The 21,972-nt window shown below is 34.1% G+C and overlaps 4 protein-coding genes across 8 annotated transcripts in view; 2 read left to right on the top strand and 2 right to left on the bottom strand.

The window, feature by feature from the left end:
- The window catches only part of LOC111804795, a 3,560-nt gene extending 3,137 nt beyond the window's left edge, over positions 1–423 (bottom strand). Inside the window, exon 1 of one of the 2 annotated variants that reach the window (XM_023689583.1) lies at positions 229–423. The gene's annotated coding sequence lies outside the window, so the exon portion shown is untranslated. The remainder of the gene's footprint in view (positions 1–228) is intronic. The other variant, XM_023689584.1, reaches the window with a different exon arrangement.
- Positions 424–6,089: 5,666 nt separating this feature from the next.
- LOC111805874 (argininosuccinate lyase, chloroplastic-like) lies at positions 6,090–10,119 on the top strand. The gene is made up of 6 exons (XM_023691145.1): positions 6,090–6,524; positions 6,734–7,114; positions 7,757–7,905; positions 8,495–8,786; positions 8,865–9,029; positions 9,664–10,119. The coding sequence occupies exons 1-6, from the start codon at positions 6,303–6,305 to the stop codon at positions 9,913–9,915; spliced, it is 1,461 nt and encodes a 486-aa protein (XP_023546913.1). The 5' UTR covers positions 6,090–6,302; the 3' UTR covers positions 9,916–10,119.
- Positions 10,120–10,340: 221 nt separating this feature from the next.
- On the bottom strand, positions 10,341–15,205 carry LOC111805766 (kinesin-like protein KIN-4C). Of its 3 annotated transcripts, XR_002816704.1 has the most exons (13): positions 14,903–15,205; positions 14,406–14,519; positions 14,217–14,333; positions 14,033–14,113; positions 13,692–13,763; positions 13,468–13,561; positions 13,357–13,388; positions 12,665–12,738; positions 11,660–11,722; positions 11,415–11,559; positions 10,965–11,266; positions 10,738–10,877; positions 10,341–10,489 (listed from the first exon to the last, which is right to left on the bottom strand). XR_002816704.1 is itself a non-coding variant. In XM_023690984.1 (12 exons), coding segments are annotated over exons 1-12 (1,230 nt in total). In that variant the 5' UTR covers positions 15,038–15,205; the 3' UTR covers positions 10,498–10,876. The 3 variants fall into 3 exon arrangements, 2 of the variants coding, with proteins under 2 accessions (XP_023546752.1, XP_023546753.1); XM_023690984.1 differs by lacking the exon at positions 10,341–10,489 and having other exon boundaries at positions 10,498–10,877; XM_023690985.1 differs by lacking the exons at positions 10,341–10,489; positions 10,738–10,877 and having other exon boundaries at positions 11,112–11,273.
- Positions 15,206–16,108: 903 nt separating this feature from the next.
- On the top strand, positions 16,109–21,921 carry LOC111805360 (mechanosensitive ion channel protein 3, chloroplastic-like). Of its 2 annotated transcripts, none has more exons than XM_023690415.1 (14): positions 16,109–16,338; positions 16,994–17,221; positions 17,313–17,372; positions 17,538–17,695; positions 17,974–18,097; positions 18,186–18,283; positions 18,374–18,487; positions 18,772–18,832; positions 19,113–19,262; positions 19,438–19,548; positions 19,688–19,855; positions 19,943–20,056; positions 20,449–20,505; positions 20,942–21,921. In XM_023690415.1, the coding sequence occupies exons 2-14, from the start codon at positions 17,144–17,146 to the stop codon at positions 21,767–21,769; spliced, it is 2,121 nt and encodes a 706-aa protein (XP_023546183.1). In that variant the 5' UTR covers positions 16,109–16,338; positions 16,994–17,143; the 3' UTR covers positions 21,770–21,921. The 2 variants fall into 2 exon arrangements, with proteins under 2 accessions (XP_023546183.1, XP_023546184.1); XM_023690416.1 differs by having other exon boundaries at positions 16,329–16,409.
- Positions 21,922–21,972: the final 51 nt, after the last annotated feature.

Below are 21,972 nucleotides of genomic sequence, written 5' to 3' on the forward strand. Positions count from 1 at the left end.
AGCTCTTAAATCCAAACACAGATAGAAACTTAATTCAATCTCTTCCTGAAGCAACCTCCTCCCACTAGTAATTGACTTTCCGAAAACTTGCTTTTCAAACATTGCAACCGAAAGTAACCAAAAAAAACCAGGAATCTTGCGCAAAAAGCGGCCAAATGCACAAAACAGACGCACAATCAATAGTGATAAAGCAAAAACTAAAGCTGAAGCAACACAGAAAAGAGCTACCTCAACGAACAAATCTCGAAGCAAAGGCTCTTCTCCAAACCGACGATTCAAAGGTAGTCGAATCCAAATCAAACACCGAAAATCTCAGTGAATCGATCGCCAAAAATGAGCGCAAAATTGGAGAAGTTTAAGATGAAGCCTTTGAAGCAGTCGATGGGCTCCTCCAGTAATCATTTAACGCCAATCAAATTTCCTAAATTAAAATATTCAATTACGTTTACGTGGTGCGAAGGGCTGCAACGAGGACTTTATCCTATGCAAGCAATATCCTCCGAAGTCAATATAAGGGTAACACGTGGACGGTTACGATTCATAGAATAAAATGTTTCTGAAGAATCCACGCCATGGAGGAGACTACATTTTGAATACTGTAGGTTTGGGTGTAGAGGAAAAGAAATCTAAGAAACTTAATGCCAGGTCGGATATATGTGCTGGCTTGCTGGGCCCCGCGGTGGGGTGCCTGCCTGACTCTTTAAATAATGGCTCTGAAAAATATAATAAATAAATAAATAAATAAAATTATTATTTTAATTGTCCAAATTTAGTACTTTCAACAAAATTTAAATTTGTTTTTATTGAAATGGATTAAATAATAAATAATTTTCAAGGAAGAAAATATACTTTTTTTATATTTATAAAAGCTTTTTTTTTTATATAAAAAAAAACAGACTATTTTAAAATTTTATTTTAACTAAAAAAAAATTAAGTTATAATTCTTAAATGCTTAATTAAAATAAACTAAAATAACATGTGTCTCTATCGATTTGGTTCGATAATGAATAAATTATATTATTAAATTTTTTATTTTTTTAATTCAACGATTACAAAAAGGACCATCGACTATTAAAATCGAAATTAAGCGTTTTTTATCCACTGAATTATAATTAGATTGAATAATAGTTATAATTTAGGTTGGACAATAATTTATTTTTTTAAGATTATAACAATTTAGTCCTTAAACTTTTAATTTTATCAAATTGAACCCTAATTTTAAATAAGTGTTACAATCTTTACCCGTAAGTATAATTCGAAATTGTATTCGAAATACAATTTAATGAAACTTTAGGGTCAAATTGAGAATTACATAGAAATGGAATGTTTGTACCACTGTTGTCTTAGTCCCTTTTGCCTTTGCCTCCCACAATGTTCCAAAGGGCGCGCACTTAATATATATATATTATTTGCCATAAGTTTAATTTTTTAATTAAATAATATTCAATTAAATTATTATCAAAAACATTATTCAATAAGCCATTAAAAGGTACCTTTATTAGATGCTATACTTATTCTTAAAAGTCATTATATGCTTATTAATTATTACATGTTATATATTTGTTGACTTTATTAAGTTAGTTAATCAATTGGGTGGGCGGGACAGTATCCTCCACCCTCTCGAGAATCCTAATCTAATCAAAAGACGAACGACCCCTACTGAAAGGTGAGTATTAAAATGAAAAAGACTTGTAGACTCATGAAGCTAAACGACACATTTGAAAGCTATAAGTGTATACTCGAAAGTGCTTTTGTCAACATATGCACGGAGCCAAAGTTCACATTGTTCATCCACTGGCCCGAGTCTTTGTCATTAGACAAAAAAAAAAAAAGTGGGTCTCTTGTCCCTTCAGTTAGTGAACATATGTGCACGAAACCGAAGCTAACTGAAGTATCTAGAGATATTTACACAGTGTCATGTCGATACTCGACTCGAGCTCGAGAAACAAGAAAATTCAAGCATAGGCTTACGTGGCAACGTACATATTACTTCCAATTTCCAAACCACATAAAACTCACTTAAATTATTATCTGACGTGTCAAGTAAATCACAAAAAGAGGCTTATCCCCACTCTCCACTTACTCGGGAGATTTGTACTTAAATTGTAATTGGGCCCATATGGGCCCATCTGGGCCCATATCCTTCTACTAAAAAACTGACAACTCATTACTCCCAATAGACTGGGTAAACGAAAACCACCACAAAAAAGTAAATAAATAAATAAGAGAAAAATAATAAATAATAAATAATAATTAATAATTATTGAAATCTGATATTTTATTTTTTAGGGTGTCCAAAATTCAGAGCTTTAAGAGAACTAGAGACATTGTATGGTGGGCCTTTGAGGCCCAAAGTTATGGGCCCACTCTCCATATAATTAGAGTTTCTTCATCAGGACAATCATTTCATGCGGGCCCACACTCTCATATCCATTAACCAATCTGTCATGCCACGTGTAACTCAGTTATGACATTTAAATATTTTGATCTCATCCCTTTTAAATTATTTAAATCCTCAATAGTTTAATTTTTAATTGTTTAGATATTATTTTTTATTATAAAAACTACCAAACTCATTAGTTTGAATTCTCCTATTTTACGTGTTAAATTTAAAAAACTAATCCAAACTTTATCAACAAAATTATATATTTCTTATGCAAATTCAAACTTATTTTTAATTAAATATCTTATCATTAAAAAATTAAAAAAATATATGTTAGAACATAGTTCAACCTTTTAAAATGTCGTTAATCAATTTTTTTATTCATGAAATTATAATTTAATTTGTAAAAAAAATCATAAATTATTAGTTTGAAAATTTTACTAATCGATTTTAGTCAGAGCTCTACCAATAATTGAGTTACCATTTTTAATAAGTATAATTTAGTGCAAGTAAATTGGAAGATTCGTAGTTTTAACTCTTTAATTATGAACATACATGTTAACCGTCAAACATATATAATTTATTATATTAGTAAACTGTATAAAAATACTTAAATTTATGCTCTAAACAACACGTTTGAACACAACTTGTTTAAATGTATCTTACGACTAAGAGACCGAAGAAGTTTGAATCCTTTTAATCTCACATGTTTTTTTTCCCTTAAAAATACAAATATATATATATATATATATATATATAATTTTAGTAGATACCTAGAAATTGTTGTCTTTGAATTTAATGGAACCATCCTATTTATTTTACTTATTTTTATGATAAATTACAAATTTGCACTTAAGTTAAAGCTTATGATTAATAAATTCTTAAATTAAAAAAAAGGTTAAATTTCTAAAATTTTAAATTTTTATATGATAGATCTTGGTATGTTCGATATAATTATTAATAATAATAGATATATTGGATATAAATTTAAATTTTGTGTTTAATACGATCTTAAATTTGTAATATTGTATCTAATAAATTTTAAAATTTTTATCCAGTCTGTCACGACCCAATTTTCGAAGCTTCGAAACTCAGATTGTGACCCAAAACATGAAATCAAAAACAAACAAAAAGAGAGGAAAAGGAAAGAAAAGTAAAAAGTAAAAAGTAAAAAGTAAAAGATAAAAATACCATTTAGTTAAAACAAAATAGAAGAGTTTTGTTTCAAATTATTACAAAAGGAATTACAAATATAAAATGAAATACAAAACACTCTAAATAACCGACAAGGGACGGACGCTCTGGAATGACACCCCTATGTGATAGTGCAACTCTCACCTCCTCGCCTCGACCTGTACCTGAAGAGAAAAAAAAAAAAAAAAAAACGGGATGAGTATAAAAATATATTCAGTAAGCAACCTACCTGTAAACTCTTAATCACATCCAATTTTAGGAGAGAACTACCAACTATGCTCTAGATCCTAGAGTCTCAGTACACAGTTCGAGGTAGTAGAAGGACTTAACATTTGAAGCAGTATTCAGCGTTTGAGGATGAGGTGCTCCGTCATAAATACATGTACCCCTCGTACAATCAAGCTAGAATTAGTCACTGCATGGTCATAAAATTAAAAAAATTATAAAAAAAATAATTAAAAGATTAACGAAGCTATTATACACAAAATTAAAATGTTTTTAAAATTTTTGGGAGCCTATCGAACTCGGAGAATAAATTAATAATTTAACCATAATTTTAATTCTTATATTTGGAACTGGGAGGAGAATAATTTTCTAAAAATTATAAAAAGAAATGACCATTGGCATTGGTATATATACTATTCTAAAATGTCAGCCGATCAATTGGGCCGTAGCCTGTAACCCACATTTTTCTCCCTCCTTTTATTCCCTTATTATTATTATTATTATTATTTAATGTTTAGGGGTAAATTGTAATAACCGTTCAATCATTTTGAATCACTCCACGTGTACGGATTTGATTCCCTGATCAACGGTTTTCTCAAAATATTCTTGCGCCACTCGATTACATATTATTAATTTTTTTATTTATTTAAAATTCACTTCTCACAAATCATAAATATTAAGAAATATATATATTTATTTCCAAAATTTAAAGGCTAATTTTTAAAATTAAGAAACTTAAATTGAATATTTAAAAATTAAAGTCTATAAATAAATAAATTATAAAGTTTAATCCATAAAATATTAAACGAAATGAACCTAATTTCCAATATGCTCACTGACAGTTATAGAGAATAAATTTTAAATAGGTTTAAAGTTTTTTTATTTTTAAATAATAAATAAAATTAAATATTAAGAAAAAATAATAATTTTAAAAGAATAATGGACCAGGTCATATTCCATATAGCACCTGGTCGGAACTACTTGCTTTTTTTTAAAGGTGGGAAGTTTGCCATTTATTTGTTGAGCTAAAAAGAAAAAAAAAAGAAGAAAAAAAAATTATATATATATATATATATAACAATAATAAATTTTAATTAAACTAGAAGTATTAATGATTTTAATTTTAATTTTAATTTTTTTTTTTAGAGATCGAGTAACCATATACAATAATTAAATACTTGTAAAAAAATTAAATTAAATAAATAATTTAATGGATAGAGACACAAGTTATTATCTCTAAGTATTGATGATTGGAGAGGGGAGAAAAAAAAACATTACTTTACCGTGGTGTAGAAACCTCTCCCGATCAGATACATATTAAAATTGTGAGGATGATGACGATACATAACGGGTTAAAGTAGACAATATCTACTAGCGGTGGGCTTGGACGATTACAAATTGTATAAAAGCCAGACACTGGGCGGTGTGTCAGCGAGGACGTTAGGGTCTTAAGGTGGATTGTGAGATCCTATATTGGCTAGAGAGGGGAACGAAACATTTCTTATAAGAATGTCAGTCAAGTGTGTTAGCGAGGACGTTAGGGTTCTAAGGGGTGGATTGTGAGATCCTATATTGGCTAGAGAGAGGAATGAAACATTTCTTATCAGAATGTCAGTTCATGTGTGTCAGCGAGGATGTTAGGCTCCTAAGGGGTGGATTGTGAGATCCCATATTAGCTAGAGAGGGGAAACGAAACATTTCTTATAAGAATGTCATCTTAGTGTGTCAGGGAGGACATTAGGCTCCTACGGGTGGACTGTGAGATCCCATGTTGGCTGAGGGAAATGAAACATTTCTTATAAGAATGTCAGCTCGGTGTATCAGCGAGGACATTAGGCTCATAATCAGCCGGGTGTGTCAGCAAGGACATTAGGCTCCTAGAGGGTGGACTGTGATATCCCATGTTGGCCAGAAAAAGGAAACGAAATATTTCTTATAAAAATGTCACAATTTTAAAACGATAAGACTGACGATGATACATAACGAATCAAACACATACAATATCTATTAGCAGTGGACATAAACTATTACAAATAGTATTCATTTGAAGAAGTAAACAAATCGATGTCAATTGGGTCGAGGGATCCGTGAATTAATTTTTCTAAAAATTAAAAGAAGTTTGCCCTAAAAAACAATGGTTAATACATTAATTTGTTGTGTTATGTTTCTTAAAATGCTTTTGTTGTTGGAGTAATTACAAATTATTAATAGATTTAAGAACAAAATTTGGAATAATTATTTTGTAAGTGAATAAAATTTTGTGGAAGGACTTATAAATGTGTTAAAAGGTGTTGAAGATTTTGAATGTTCAAAGGGAATGAAGAAAAAAGGAATCAGATCAGGGAAGTATCTTCGTACAAAAGGACACCAATAACTTCCGGCGACTGAACACCGTTCGGCAGAGTGTCAGCAGCCCTAGGGCTGTAGCGCAGAGCCGCCAGATTCTTATAAAAACCTCCCGCTCTCAGTTTGCTTGATTCTGTGCTCACTTCATACAGGTATGACAATATTCGATGTTTCGTCCGCCGCTGAGGCTACCGGAGAAACGTCCGCCGCCGCCAAGAAGCCTGAGGCCAAGGAAATTAAGCTATGGGGCGGTCGCTTTCAGGAAAGCGTCACGGATGCCGTCGAACGCTTTACGGAGTCGATTTCATATGATAAGGACCTTTTCAAGCATGATATCAGCGGCAGTCGTGCTCATGCATCCATGCTTGCCAAGCAGGTTGTGTCTCTTCTCAGTTTCGTTTTGTGGTTTTTGTGAAGCTCTATTCTAGGAATGTTTAGTGTTTATTTGTGGCGTTCTTACTACCCTAATGTGACCAAATCACGATGATGAGCTGTGGATTTTACTCAAAATTGATCTATTATGTCCTGGAGGTTTGTTCAGGTGACATGCGCATTCATGATAATCGCTCTTGGTTTTGGTTGCAGGGCTTGATGAGTATCAGTGACAGAGACTGTATTCTTGCGGGTCTCGATGAGATAGAGAAGCGTATTCGAAATGGCGAGTTCGTCTGGAGAGCTGATAGGGAAGATGTTCACATGAACATTGAAGCTGCACTTACTGATTTGATTGGCGAGCCTGCGAAGAAACTGCATACTGCTCGGAGTCGCAACGATCAGGTTGCGACTGATTTTCGCTTGTGGTGCCGAGATGCTATCGATTCGATCATCGAGAGGATTAAAGATTTTCAAGTTGCGATGGTAGATTTGGCAATTAAGAACAAAGGAATTATTGTTCCAGGTTATACACATTTGCAGAGAGCACAGCCCGTCCTACTTCAGCATCTTCTCTTAGCATTTGTTGAGCAGGTATTGAACTACTGTTTTAGCTCATCATCTTACATTGTTGCTGAAATCCTAAAATTACTGGTCGCTTTAGTGTTGTTACTGTTTGCTGCATGCTTTCTAGAGTCCTGGATAGCGATTCTGAAAGGGTTGAAATCACTTTTGTTAGGTTCAAAATCACTCCAATACATGCGTTTAATTTTGATTGTATCAAAATTTGTTTAAAAAGTGTAAAACCAAATATTCAATGAATTTTGAATGATTAAAAACATATTTGGGAGTGATTTTGAGCTTGCCATTTTAAAATCACTCTTAAACATTTTCTTAATACATGCATCCTTAACAAAGAAGATTGTGTGTTTATGTGATAATTGCTCTGCGGAAGCTTTAACCATTTCACTTGAATCATCAATCCTCTGTTATAAAACGTTTTCCATATATTTTAACTTGATATGCTAAGATATTTCTTCATCACGTTCATAAACTCCCTTTAGAGACTCGTAACGTGATGGTTGCTTATAATACAGTACAAAATTCACCATTTGCTGAATGGTTTATCTTTTTCCAAGCTTTAAGTAACTAATCTTAAGTTAGGATTAAAAATTATGCTAGTATTTTACTCCTACTAAAACTGATTCGGGTCAAATGTCGTTACACGTTTTGTAGCTCGATAGGGATGCTGGTCGCTTGCTTGATTGCAGAGCTAGACTGAATTTCTGCCCCTTAGGAGCTTGTGCATTGGCTGGTACTGGCCTTCCGATTGATCGATTCATGACATCAAGTGCATTAGGATTCTCATCGCCTTTGAGAAACAGGTCTGTCGATTATTTTACTTACTTGGTTGTTAAAGATATGTCGGTTATTTTACTTACCACATAATGTTCTTTTAGACTTTTCAATATTTGAGACTTTTTATCACACAGATTATATAATTTAGGCGTTTGATAACCATTTTGTTTGGTTTTCTGTTTTGAAAATTCTGCAGGTTTTCTCACAATTCTTTTGGTATATTTTTCACCATTATTGAGAACACATTTGAACTTTAAGCCAAATTTAAATACAAAATCAAGCTTTTTAAAAACAACTTTTATAGTTTACAAAATTTGATTCGATTTTTTAAAACGTTTTCGAAAAGTAGGTAATAGAGAAAGAAAACTATAGACGGAAGTAGAGTTGACAACCATGATTTTAAAAAATATAAGACAAAAAACAAAGTAGTTGAAGTATTTTACTTGCACGAATGGGCCTTGGTAGCAGCAAGTGGCTTATTTTCTGTTGCATATGCTGGATCAAAACATATCCTTTTTCATCTGTATTTCATGTCAAATGTTTCTGTAGTTCCTTTTATTTATTGTTTTCCTCTGACCCTGCTGAATAACTTGTAAATTTTGTCGTCTCGAATAGCATTGATGCTGTTTCGGATCGAGATTTTGCAATGGAATTTCTTTCTGCCAATTCTATTATGGCCATTCATCTTTCTCGTCTGGGAGAGGAATGGGTATTGTGGTCCTCCGAGGAGTTTGGTTTTATCGTGCCTAGCGACGCAGTTTCGACTGGAAGTAGCATAATGCCTCAGAAGAAAAATCCGGATCCAATGGAGCTTGTTCGTGGGAAGTCGGCTAGAGTTATAGGTGATTTAGTAACCCTTCTATCATTGTGCAAAGGACTTCCTCTTGCATACAACCGCGATCTGCAGGTTTGAAATTTTGATTTCCTTTTCAGAAAGCTTCTTTCACCTTCAAAGACACTGAATAATCTGTTTGTGTTGAGACAGGAAGATAAGGAACCCGTGTTCGATAGTGTTAAGACGGTTTCAGGGATGCTTGAGGTTTCAGCTGAGTTTGCGCGGAACATTAGTTTCAATCAGGATCGAATTAAGAAGGCCTTACCAGCAGGTCATCTTGATGCAACCACGCTTGCGGACTATCTCGTGCACAAGGTTAGTATGACTGCTATTTACTTTTTCTTGTTAGAATGCTTATGAAAGATCATAAGCATGCATGTATACTGTTTGAGATAGTGGTTTAGGTCAACAAGGCTTTTGATATATAAAATTCTACGAACTCTGAAAAATTGAAGCAACTTTAACAAGGAATTGTAATAATTTAAATCTTAAACTTTCATAATTGAGTGAATCAATGAAAGTTTTTCATTAGCTCATCTTCTTCAAATTTTCTCCAGTTCTATAAAAAGAATTACCTGATCATTTCTCTTATTAATTTGGGTGATTTTGTGTTAGATCATTAATAGACAATTATAATGTGGAAAAATAATAATGGTAAAGCATAATGTGTATGGAAGTTTTTCCCACAAAGTTCGTGCATGAAGCACCTATATATTTCACTTTGTTTAGGTTAAACAAAAACAAAGATTCTTTATAGGGACCCCTTTTGTTGCAACTTGCAATATGCTTTCATAAAATTGGGGTTTTAGATGAGCATCAGGTGAACAGCTTACAAGTTACGACCACGTACCGACCCAATGGCCACTTGGTCGGCTGAATCTGCTCATTGTTTAACGTTAAACTTTCAAGCAGCTTCTAATTTTCTGATTTAATTTCCCCTTTTTAACAGGGCATACCTTTCAGAACATCTCATGATATTGTAGGCAAGTCCGTTGCCATGTGCCTTGGAAAGAACTGTCAGCTGAAGGACCTGAGTCTCGCTGAACTCCGAGCTTTGAGTCCAATCTTCGACGAGGATGTTTACGAATTTCTTGGCGTTGAAAATGCAGTCAATAAATTTTCGTCGTATGGCTCCACAGGATCTGAATGTGTTGCCAGTCAACTCGAGTATTGGATCGAAAAACTTGGCATTAGTCAGTAGAGATTAGGCTAGATGAGAGAGGCTTTGAGGCAGAGTAGAGCAGAATAAAGCAATGGGGGTAAGCCAACACAGTATTGATGCAATGAGCATCTTGAATAATCAGTTTTCCTAGCATTTCTCTGTTAATTAGTACGTCATTTGGATTTCTGACTTTGATCTTTATTTTGAGCCTAAATTTCACTTTACAAGACTTTCTAGTGATTATGACAATTCCATCTTCGGAGGCATTCCACTTGCAAATAAGAACTTAAAGGACGAAAAGGAAGCAAATGAAAAGAAAGATTGATATAGGGACAACAAGTTGGGAAGTCTTAAAATAAGTCTTAAAATAACTCAATTATGTCTAAGTCTTAAAATAACTCAATTAGTTAAGACATTTCCTTTCAAATAAAAGGTCGAACGCATGATTTTTTTCTTCATAGAATACAAAAACGGAAAAATACATGTAGGAGGAAAAGTCATATAATAAGTGAAAATAACAGCAAGAACATGAAAACAATACCAGGTTAGGGGTTAAAAGGCAGAAATTTATTGAAGCAAAATTGCTGCGTCCTTGACCAAATTGCAGCCCCCCCTGCAGCATTTCAGATCAAAATTTAAATAACAAGTTGAGAGGGACCAGATGCGGGATTTCGTATCAATTGATGAAAATGAAAGAATGGACCAACTATAGGGTAAGAAATCAAGACTTCCAAATGATTTATCATCATGCAGCATTTGGCATCATCAAATGGTATCTAATCGTCATTAATCTAAGAGTTCTGGCTCAAGTAGTAGGGGGACGAGGACAATCAGTGGGTACTCATCATTTTTTAGTATTACCGGCAAACTTTGAGATGAGAAGCATTTTCTCATTTTCGATTGGTGTAACTCCAAAAAAAGGGGTCTTCTTAGTGGTGTCTTTGTCGCTGATTTAGTTTGTATACTTGTTAAGATGGATCGGCGAATCAACAGGGATTGGTCTGCAGAGAGTTCAAAATTTGTTGTCAATAAAGCATACAGAACAAGATGGGATAAAAATTTAGCGTGTGATAAAAGCCAAAACTTACCAATATACATTTTTTATGTCAGATAAAGGCTTCAGTGGTTGCCCATTGATCATCTCACCCGGTTTCTCGTATCTATTGCTGCACTTTCCAAGGGCACAGCCACATGATGTGCCACAGCTCCTTCCAGTTGATCGGCATTGGCACTTCGTTGTCTTGCACAGTGATTTCTTACTGCAAGAGCAGCATTCTTCCTTAAGTGTTATCTTTTTCACGTTGTCTTGCTGATGTTCTTCACCGGCTGAATCGAACTGCTCACAAAGATTATTACTCCCAAAGCTGGGAGAGGTTTGATCGGAAACGTCCTGATGACTTACAATTTTCAAATATCAAAAGGTGATCATGAAAATTTTTATTATCAGTTTCAGAATTCATAGATCGTTTTATGCTTAATATTCGATTTATTGTTCATATGAAATTGAAAAAGCAAGCCTGCAAGCCAAATGCGCTGACCTTTGATGCATCCTCAGGAGTATGGTTGAACTTCTGGATTCGCATTTGGTTAAACAAACCACTCAACATGACCATCTGTTCCTTTAGTTCGTTCATATCTTGATTGTTCTCCAATATGTTGTCATCAGTGTCCTGAGATGGGTACCTTGACAAACAGAAATGAAAAGGTCGAGAAAATTCGGGAGAAGTGAGAAACAGTAGTAGTCCAACCAGAACTGAACGTCACAACATTTCAAAACATTTACCCTGATTTTTCTTGCTTCAGCGCATCTGCTTCTTCTTGAAGTTTCGCAATCTCCTTATCCTTCCTAGAAAATTGAAATTTAAAGTTCAAAAATCAAGTTGAACGCAGATAATTAAACATAGCAGTCACCAATTTCTCTGAAATTAATTAAAATAACAAATTGCTGCATTTAACTAATGTCAGTGCAAAAAGAAGATAAATGGTTTATCTTTTACTTCATAAACCAAATGATCAGAAGCTTCAAGCATGCGTAGCAGCATTAATCAAAATACTTTTATAATATTTCATCAGCAAATTTTAACGTCCCTGTCAAATGGAAACAGGTGGTTATCAAATTCACATCGAAATTATTTTAATCATTGCTTTGATTGATAACAATTCTGTCGTTTAATTCTAATAGCTGGAAAGAACGATATTTTAAAAGAAAAACAGCTGGCACCATTCTCCTCCTGAATTGTTGTACTTACTCTATTTAAAGTTTGAACATGAGAAAAAGATCCTAGAGTTTGGTTATAACTTAACAAAAAGCACTTGCTAATCTGAATTACTTTATATATATATATATATAGAATATATATAGAAGCATAACTGAAAACACTTAGCATGCACGGAACTACAAGTAAGAGCTGTCTTTATCCTTCACCATTTAATCGAAACAGAAGGCAACTTGATTTCCATAATAAATAATTGATCACAGTCAATAGTACTATTATCTATATGTCATGCTGTACTATTATCTATTTGTCAATCTTAGCATGGTGGATTCTCCAATTACCACTATAAAGGGCGATAGTTTGATCCCCACGATTGTTGAATTAAAAGAAAAATACTAATTTAAAAATCAGTGGTTTTGTATCAAATTGCAGATTCATAACATCTGATAGTCCAATACAGATTAATTAAGAAATTAATGAAGAAATGAGCTAAGCACAAGAACCAACAAGAAGCAAATTTTGAATTTAACAATTAATAAAAATTTAAAGGAAAGCAAGCATAGAATACTCACTCTTCTATTAGATGCTCATACTGGGAACATAACTCGTGTAACCTCGCTGTGACTTCAAACTCATTCTCAACGTACTGCACAAATTTTATGCAGATAGACAAGAATTAACATAGATGAATTACCACGGCCTAGTTATGACAAGCGAATCCACCCACAAATTGCCAAAGGAATGAACTTTCTACAGAAAATGTGTTTTTTTTTTTTTTTTTTTTTTTCATGTTTTCAAATATGTGTTTGATAGCAAATTTAAAACCTCGGTCCCAATTTAAACCATTGTTCAAAATAGTCTTATTTACCAACTGAATACTAGGTTGAATCTCAACCATTATTAATTAATTAATGGACATGCTTTATATTCTAAATTTTGTATAATTACTATTTTACAATATCATATAATTTATAATACTATATTAAACATCTTTTCATTTAACAAAAATGAAATGAGTTTATAGCTTTATCCAAGCCTTTATCTAATCATGCAGTTTAAAATTTCAAATTAAGATCTCGATACAATGAAAACATAAAAATATTGTTTTTCTAATTTTCACAACTAAAATCGAAGAATCTAAAAACAGTTTTCGACCAGTTCATTTAAATAAGGGAATCTAAAAAAACAAAACATACGAAACAGACCCTTAATTTATGAGCCATATATAGACACACAAACATGAAGCACAAATTTCACAAATTACCTGGGTAGAAGTAATATTTCCATGTTTAGCACCTATAGTCCAAAAAAAGTAAAAACAAGTCAATATGGTAAGACAGGAAACCAAACTTGATAAAAATGTTAGGGACTCAACCTGCTCTTCTTTGTGCAGAAGTCCTTCGAGATTCCAAAAGATTTCTTATCCTTTTCGTAACTTCAGAAGCTTCCTCGGTCTTCCGTTGCAAAACCTCGAGAGAGAAAAATAAACAAAATATTTAACATAAAGATGTTTTATAAAATAAAAGAATTAAAAGTTAGGGAGCACAACAGAACAATTCCAAAGAAATACTCCAATTATTGAACTCAGGAAAAAAATACCATCTTTAGTCTCTGATTTGAAGTTAGGAGCTTATTCATCTCATGCTCATTTCTTCTCTTTTCTCTCTTAAGCTGAAAAATATTGTTAAGACAACAAACTTGGTTACTAATGGTCAAAGGGGAAAATGATACATGAATATCAATAGCAGAGATAAAATCCTTAATACAAATATCTTAACCTCGTTCGTTTTTGTAAGGTATTCTAGAATCATCAATTAATTGCAGATATTCAATTTAAAGGAAACATGTACAGCCGTCCATAGATAATATCAATGATGCATCATTTACAGCAACAGTCAGGATTAGAAAATGAAGAAAGATATAGTATGCATTCAGCATACCTGAAGAACTTCCTTCTCCAATGAACCTTTATATAACCTGAACTGCACAGACTCCAGCTTCATCTTACATTGCAGTTGAACCTAGATGATATTTTCATTGAAAATTAGCATAGACAAAAGGAACACCAGAAGAACTTTACATTAAGCACGAATAACATAATGCGATAATGCAGCAATATTTTACCTTCTGTGCCTTCAAACTCATGATCTCAAGATCTGTCTGTTTCGATACTTCATCGCCTTTTTTCCATCTGGTTGAAAGCTGAGATTGAACATCTAATTTCTTCTTCAATTCTGTAACCTACGAGAGTTCAATATAGTATTAGTTAATTGCATGAGAATCAACATGTGACCATAAGAAATCGCGTTTTACCTGATCTTCAAGGACATCCAACTTCTGAATGTAACCTTCTCTGAGTTTTTTAGCACTATTTGCAGCACTTGGTGAAGCATTTTCTAATCTGTTTTTTAGACCCTTAATTTCCTTCTGCCAATTTTCAGATGCAGAAAAGTGAGAAGCAATGACCCCGTGCTTGGTTGCAACAATAAATTAAATAAGTGAACAACAACCACGTTCTTTCTCCCGAAACCAAACATTCTTTCAACATTATGCTAACATATATGCTCATCTCGTATCAAAATTTTCTCCATTGCAATAGTAAAACGAACTCATTCTTCTCGTCGATTTAATCCAATTGAGAGAAGCACTAGATTCTGTAGATCAAGCAACTAAAAATAACGCATAAAAAATAGACGAATCGAAGTTTGTTGAACTAACATTACAAAAAAAAAGCAATATCTAATCCAATTGTTTATTCCAATTTCTGAATGATCAAACAGTGTGAATGACAGTACAAAATGGATAACAACCTGAAACGCTTCATTTTCACTCTCGAGTTCGCGTATTCTCTTCTCATAGTCTTTACTGTCCGTAGCCGACGTGACCGACGATGACGAGACATCGGCTTCGCCCGTTTTCTTCGATTGACGGGTTGCCTTCCTCATTTTCTGCCGCCGGCAGCTTGCTTGCGGCAATGGATCAGTACGAGAACGAGAAGTGGCTAAGAAATGGAATCCGAAAGCCCTAATCGGAACTCACCTCCCGAGCTGCGCTACAGAGTTCTCCGCTGTGAGGTGAAAGAGGATTCGAGGGTTTTGATTTCATTTCGCTGATCTTTTTATTACTCTGAAGATGACAGTGTAAATGAATCTTGCAAGGGAGGGAAAATTGGCTCAAATTCAATTTTTGCCACGTCACAAGTTTGTGTTTCCTCACACGTGCCACTGCCCACGGATGGCGGGGAAATTCAATTTCACACGTGCTTAAAGTACAATTTTCTAAAATTTCTCGTGTTTTTTTATATATATATTTAACATTTCACCTTTTAATTTATATTCTTCTAAATTAACAACAATTTAATTTTTATTAGATTAAATTATACTTTTAAAATTTTTGAAATTTGAGTTTATTTTATCTATCAAAATTATATATATTAAATATTTCAACTTTTAATTTATATTATTTTAAATTAGCAACAATTTAATTTTTATTAGATTAAATTAAATTTAAAATTTTATGAGATTTGAGTTTATTTTATCTATGAGAATTATATATATTAAATATTTCAACTTTTAATTTATATTCTTTTAAATTAGCAACAATTTAATTTTTATTAGATTAAATTAAATTTAAAATTTTATGAGATTTGAGTTTATTTTATCTATGAGAATTATATATATTAAATATTTCAACTTTTAATTTATATTCATTTAAATTAGCAACCATTTAATGTTTGTTAAACTAAATTTTCAAGTTACTAATTGACAGAACATTTAAATATTTAATAATTTTTAAAGTTCATGAAACTTTTAAATATAAAATTAAAATATTATCCGAACAAATTCACTAAATTTTAATTTTTTAAAAAAAAATATAACAAGAAATTATTAAATACAAAATAATAAGTTTCACGTTTTTTAAAATTTAAAACTTATTAGAAATAAAAAAAAAATATATATATATATATATATATATATATATATAGTGAATAGAAATAGACAAAAATATGAAGGGAAGCGAAAATTGGGTGGCAAAATGGGAACCAGAAGCGACACGCACCAAGCACCAGGCGCCACATAAAATTTAACAGTAAAACAACAATGCCTCACGTAAAATCGGGAGTGGCCAAATCAACGGCGCTGCATTTCGATTGGTCGACGCTTGCACTAGAACCTCTACGCCGACGGTGAATTTTAGTGGAAGTTTCTTCCATTTGGCTCTTCTTCTCGCGTCTACGCTGGCGGTGGTAGGTTTTTAATCAGTGCATATCCGAGAAAGGAAGTTTTGCTATGGTTTTCTGTTGTTTTGCTTCTTGAGGTAGTAGTTTATAGGATTTGAACGTGACTTACTACCCGATGTTTAGTGTTCTGTTTGTTTCTTTGAAGTTTATCTCTGTTTATGTTTATTTGTTGGTTTGATTAGGCCTCTGTTAGCTACAAATACTTCGTCTACAAGATTGTGGCGTAGCTTTGGTGACGGTAATGGGGATTTTGTACTGAAAATGTAGCGAAGGATTAGGAAATTTGAAGTATTAGGGTTTCTTTCTCTTTTTTTTAGAGTTGAACTTTAATTTAGTAGACGAGTGATGTCAGGATTTGAAATAATATATTTGCGGGAAATTGAAACTTCTGATCGCGGGAGTTGATTATTACTAGTTTTGTAGGCAGTGAGCTGTTTACTGTTTCATAAAGCCACCAGTGCTATCACAATATTTCTTATTGTCGGTTTGACTTGGTTGCTTTCGGTAACTTCTTTAATTTGAGCCTTTTATCACTGATATATCCAAAATAAGTAGATGTAATCTGCCCAACTTCATCATGGCATCTAATCTATGTGAAACTTTTTAGTACATTGTTTTCTTTACTTGCTGGCTTCTTAAGATTAACTATTGATTGTGACAGGTGCTATACATTTTATTGGAGATTGCAGAGCTCTGAACCAAGATATCTCATTATATAATTGAACCCCCTTTTATGGGGTTCAGTGTACAAACTAACTAATCTGAATTGGGATACTGTCCTTGTACATTGCTGTTTTCAGCTCACTCAACAATGGTTCATCATGGTTCTACCAAATTTTCGCATAAATTGGGAATTCAAAGTGTTCATGGATGCAATAAGTTACATATTGTATGTCATTCATAAACTTCTGTTTGCTCAGTACTTTCATTAAAGGCTGGTGACTCTAATTTTCATTTCTTGATTTCAACTTACACTGCAGAGTGTCAAGGGAAAGGCTCGTCTACATCTTGTTACTATCGTTCCAACATCACACAGTCTGGTATGGATGAGATACGTTTGAAATTTGACGAATGTTTATTAGTCCATGCATCTATCTGTCTATTTAAGGATTAGCTCATGCTTCTATTCTCTGTGAGTTGTGTGTGTATTAGATGTAAATATGCTCTCTTGGTGTAATGGATAACTTTTTTTGTTTAATTCTCAGAGGCACAATTCTGTTAGTCTTCAGCTCTTACGCAGTGTAAGTCGCTCAATGTATCCTGTGTCTTCCAGAGCAAATGTTTTTGTGTGTCGATCTGTTCTGGAACCTAGTGGCGGAGCTGGGACTGCTGTTCTAAAATCTGCAGCTGTGGTTTTGACAAGGTGTGATTTCTTTTGATATGGAGTGCTATAGCGGAGTGAAGCAAGTACATTTGCTTTTGCTAATAATCTATCCCATGGAGTTGAACTTGTTGATTTCTAGTGCTATTACTCAACGTCATAAAATTGTAATCTTCTCATACTAATCTTGATTAGCTATTAGACCTTACTGCATTCTGCATGTGTTGATTGTTTATGGTGCAAATCGTGCAGACTGTTAATTTGTATCTGAAATATTCTTGTAAGACCGACTGACTTTTTTTTCTGGGGCCTTCTTCCAGATATTATGATGCGTTACGTGGCAGTCCTCTGTTACTGAAATTAATTCCAGCAGCTTGTGTCATTGCTTTTGCTGCTTGGGGTGTTGGACCTCTTATGCGTTTGGGGAGGATTCTATTTCTTCATGTATTGATCTTAATATATATTTTTATTTTATTGAGCCAGTAGAGAAAACACTTGATCAGCCTGATTAGTTATGAACATTTTGCTGCAGGAGCCAGATGGCAGTTGGAAGAAAAGTAGTACATACTTCGTTACGAATTCTTATGTTCAACCTTTACTGCTATGGACTGGAGCTACACTGATCTGCAGGTGAGCTGTTATCTGCAGTCTTGCACTATTAGGGCTAGCTAATCTTTGGCTGATGATGATATAGGTATTAACTATAGCAACTTGTTTCAGGGCATTGGATCCAGTAGTCTTACCTTCAGTAGCCAGTCAGGCTGTCAAACAACGACTTCTGAATTTTGTTAGATCTTTGTCTACTGTTCTGGCATTTGCCTACTGTATATCAAGGTGCATAGTTTCGGCGCTTCGAATTTTCATTTGAAATTTTTGAATCAGGGATGTTTACCTAGAATTGAAGTGTTGCTAAATGGATTGGGTGGCTGATATTTTAAAATTTGAATGTCTTCTTCAAAATTCGATCTCTATACATGCTTTATTGCATGTTTATGAGATAAAATATGCATTATTTTTTTGTTCATCTTCTGAAATGGATCATTTCCCCTTGTTATTGTTTGTGTCTGATTGGACCATATCATGCATTTTGATTCTAACAGGCCTTAACCTTGATGCAGTTTGATTCAACAAGTACAAAAGTTTTCTTCTGAATCAAATGACTCGAGTGATACAAGAAATGTATGATACCCTTTCTAATTTCATCTTCTCATATTTTTCTATCTTTTGTAAATCTAAATTTAAATTAGTTGGCGCTCGCTCGCTCGCCATTAATCATTTCTGGTTAGGACAAGGGCAGATATTATGAACGGATAACTTGACAGTGGAGAGCTAAGTCATAGATTGACCCTACCAACTATACTAAATAAAATCAAAACGGTTATGAAGTTAACCCGTACATGGCTACATCACTTGGATATCTTAAGTTAGTCTTTCTAAACTTGCCTTCATTTTTTGATAGATGGGCTATGATTTTGCTGGTAAAGCTGTTTACACTGCAGTCTGGATTGCTGCTCTTTCATTGTTCATGGAGTTGCTCGGTTTTTCTACCCAGAAGTGGCTGACTGCTGGGGGTCTCGGAACTGTATTGCTTACTCTTGCGGGTCGTGAGGTAAACCTGCGCTCTCCTACACATTGTCGTTCATAAACACTACAATTATGATCTTACAATATTTTTGGGGTCGTTGTAGAATGTGCCATTACAATTCCCTGAAGTTACTGTCTTTTTTCCATTTTTAGACGGTCTATCACCGGACAAGTTTACTCCATAATTTTGATGTATGCAGATATTTACCAACTTCCTTTCAAGTGTAATGATTCATGCAACACGACCATTTGTGGTAAATGAATGGATTCAAACAAAGATTAATGGATATGAAGTCTCTGGAACGGTTGAGGTTTGTAACTTTTTAACACCACCACCACCTTAAGAAATATGTTGATAAGAACAGAAAGGAACACATATCAATTTGGTTTTAGAATTTCTCTTCAAGTTTTGATTGGTCGTCATTTCTGACATGGAATTTCTAAATGCAGCACGTTGGTTGGTGGTCACCAACCATTATCCGAGGAGATGATCGTGAAGCAGTTCATATTCCGAATCACAAATTCACTGTTAGTATTGTGAGGAATCTTACCCAGAAGACTCATTGGCGTATCAAGACTCATCTTGCCATCAGCCACTTAGATGTTAATAAGATCAATGTGAGAACCAATTAGTCTTTCACACCCGTTACTTTAGTTTCTTTCATTATATGCCGTTAAATAACAAAACTTGGTTTCGATTTCCAGTATATTGTAGCTGATATGCGCAAAGTTTTGTCCAAGAATCCTCAAGTTGAACAGCAAAGGTTACACCGCAGAATTTTCTTGGATAACATCGATCCTGAAAACCAGGCTCTTATGGTATTAATTGGCTCTCATTATCTTCCTTCTGTTTCATACTTAAATTAGTTGACATGTGCTAGACTTTGATCGGTCGAATCATATGTTAATTAACAAAGAGGAAGGGTAGAACTTAAATATTATTGGTAACCTCTTCAGTATCAAGGGTTCTTTTATATATATATATATATATATATTTTTTTTTTTTTGGAATAGAGACTAACTTCATAACGTAAAATAAATGAAAGATTTACATACGAAATGTGGGAAAACATAGCCACCTGGAAATGGAGTATCCAAACACGCGCACACACACCCGACCTCATTTTCCTGGTGCTGGATGTTCGTATTTCATTTTTGTTCTATATTTTTTCCCCTTCAAATTACTAACCAGTTTCGTTTTGTTCCTGCAGATTATGGTTTCTTGCTTTGTGAAAACTTCTCGTTTTGAAGAATACCTGTGTGTCAAGGTATGACTGCTTTTTGGTGTTTTAGAACTTTGGTTGATTTTGTTGTTTTAATTCTTAGTATTTTATTTTATATTTTTTCATGCTGATGATGATCACCTTGATTCGTACTTTTGCCATGTCGCGTAACATGCGTATCAAACTGTTGCAGTCTAATACATAGCTTTTAGTTGCTACATTTTCTATACTGATGTAGGTCCCTACTTTCCAGTTGAGGTCTCTTTTTGTTCCTTGTCTCTGATTTTAGTTTGTTTCACAAAAATAGTATTCTTCATAACTTCTTAGTTTCCTAGATTCTTCGTTTTTAGTGTGCTTTGAAGAATTTCTCATCAGGATTTGAATGTGGCTGTAGGTATTAATATAGTTCAACCTCATTTTCTTAATGTTGATGGTCAAGTTATTCAAGTGTCTGAACTTTCAGCCGCCAATTGATGTGCAGGAGGCAATTCTCTTGGATCTCCTCAGGGTTATCAGCCATCATAGGGCCCGGCTTGCGACTCCCATTCGCACTGTTCAGAAAATATATGGTGAGGTTGACTTGGAGAACGTACCATTTTCCGAGACCATGTATTCACGTACGGGGGCTACTAACCGTCCACTGCTTCTTATTGAGCCATCTTATAAAGTCAATGGTGACGATAAAGCCAGAGTCTCTAGAAGTCCTACTCGCTCGTCAAACGAAGAAAAAGATGCTAAACAAGAGACAGTCTCGACTACAGGGACGAAAGCCCCCGACATAGATGATAGAAAGCCGGTTACTCCATCTGGTACTGCACCTAAGCCGCCTTCAACAGGGTCGTCGGTGTCGAACACTCAGACTCAGGATTTATCAACCAATACTCCAGAAGAAAGCAGCACGGAAAAGGCAGTAACAAGCAATGAGATAAAAGGAGAAAAGAAAGATGTGATAGGACTGAATTCCAAGCTGCCCAAAAGATCACCCTCAGCTTCCAGTTCCGGCAGCGAGAAAGATGATATTCCTCCTCCCTCAAGCTTGCAGAATAATAAGCAAGACGGCGAGAAGGGCTCTGCATCATCAGTAGTGGGCAGGCCACCATTGGAGGAGAATATCGTCCTTGGAGTTGCCTTGGAAGGGTCCAAAAGAACTCTTCCAATTGATGAAGATTCAGATCCGTCTCCCTTTCACTCTCCTGCTGATTCAAAAGAAATCTCCACACAGAGGAATGGGAGCGAGTTTCCTCCCAATAGCAAGGATTTGAGAGATGGCCAGTTGCCTGCAGTTCCTGGTGCGACGAAAAATGATTGATCAGTAGGCACGAGAGTCGCCTTCTCCCAATTATTCTCTCGCCTTTTGAAGCGATGCGAAAATGAAATGCAGAGCTAAATTTTTAAGCAAGCATTTTGCAGGCTCGCCAGTGTAAAAAAAAAAAGTGTATCTTGTTCCAAAGGCAACTCCTACATACAAAATAAATAAATAAATTTATGAAGAAAAAAACAAAACTACTTTTC

The sequence above is a fragment of the Cucurbita pepo genome, chromosome LG11 (assembly GCF_002806865.2).
Source record: "Cucurbita pepo subsp. pepo cultivar mu-cu-16 chromosome LG11, ASM280686v2, whole genome shotgun sequence".
In the NCBI taxonomy this organism is placed as follows: domain Eukaryota; kingdom Viridiplantae; phylum Streptophyta; class Magnoliopsida; order Cucurbitales; family Cucurbitaceae; genus Cucurbita; species Cucurbita pepo.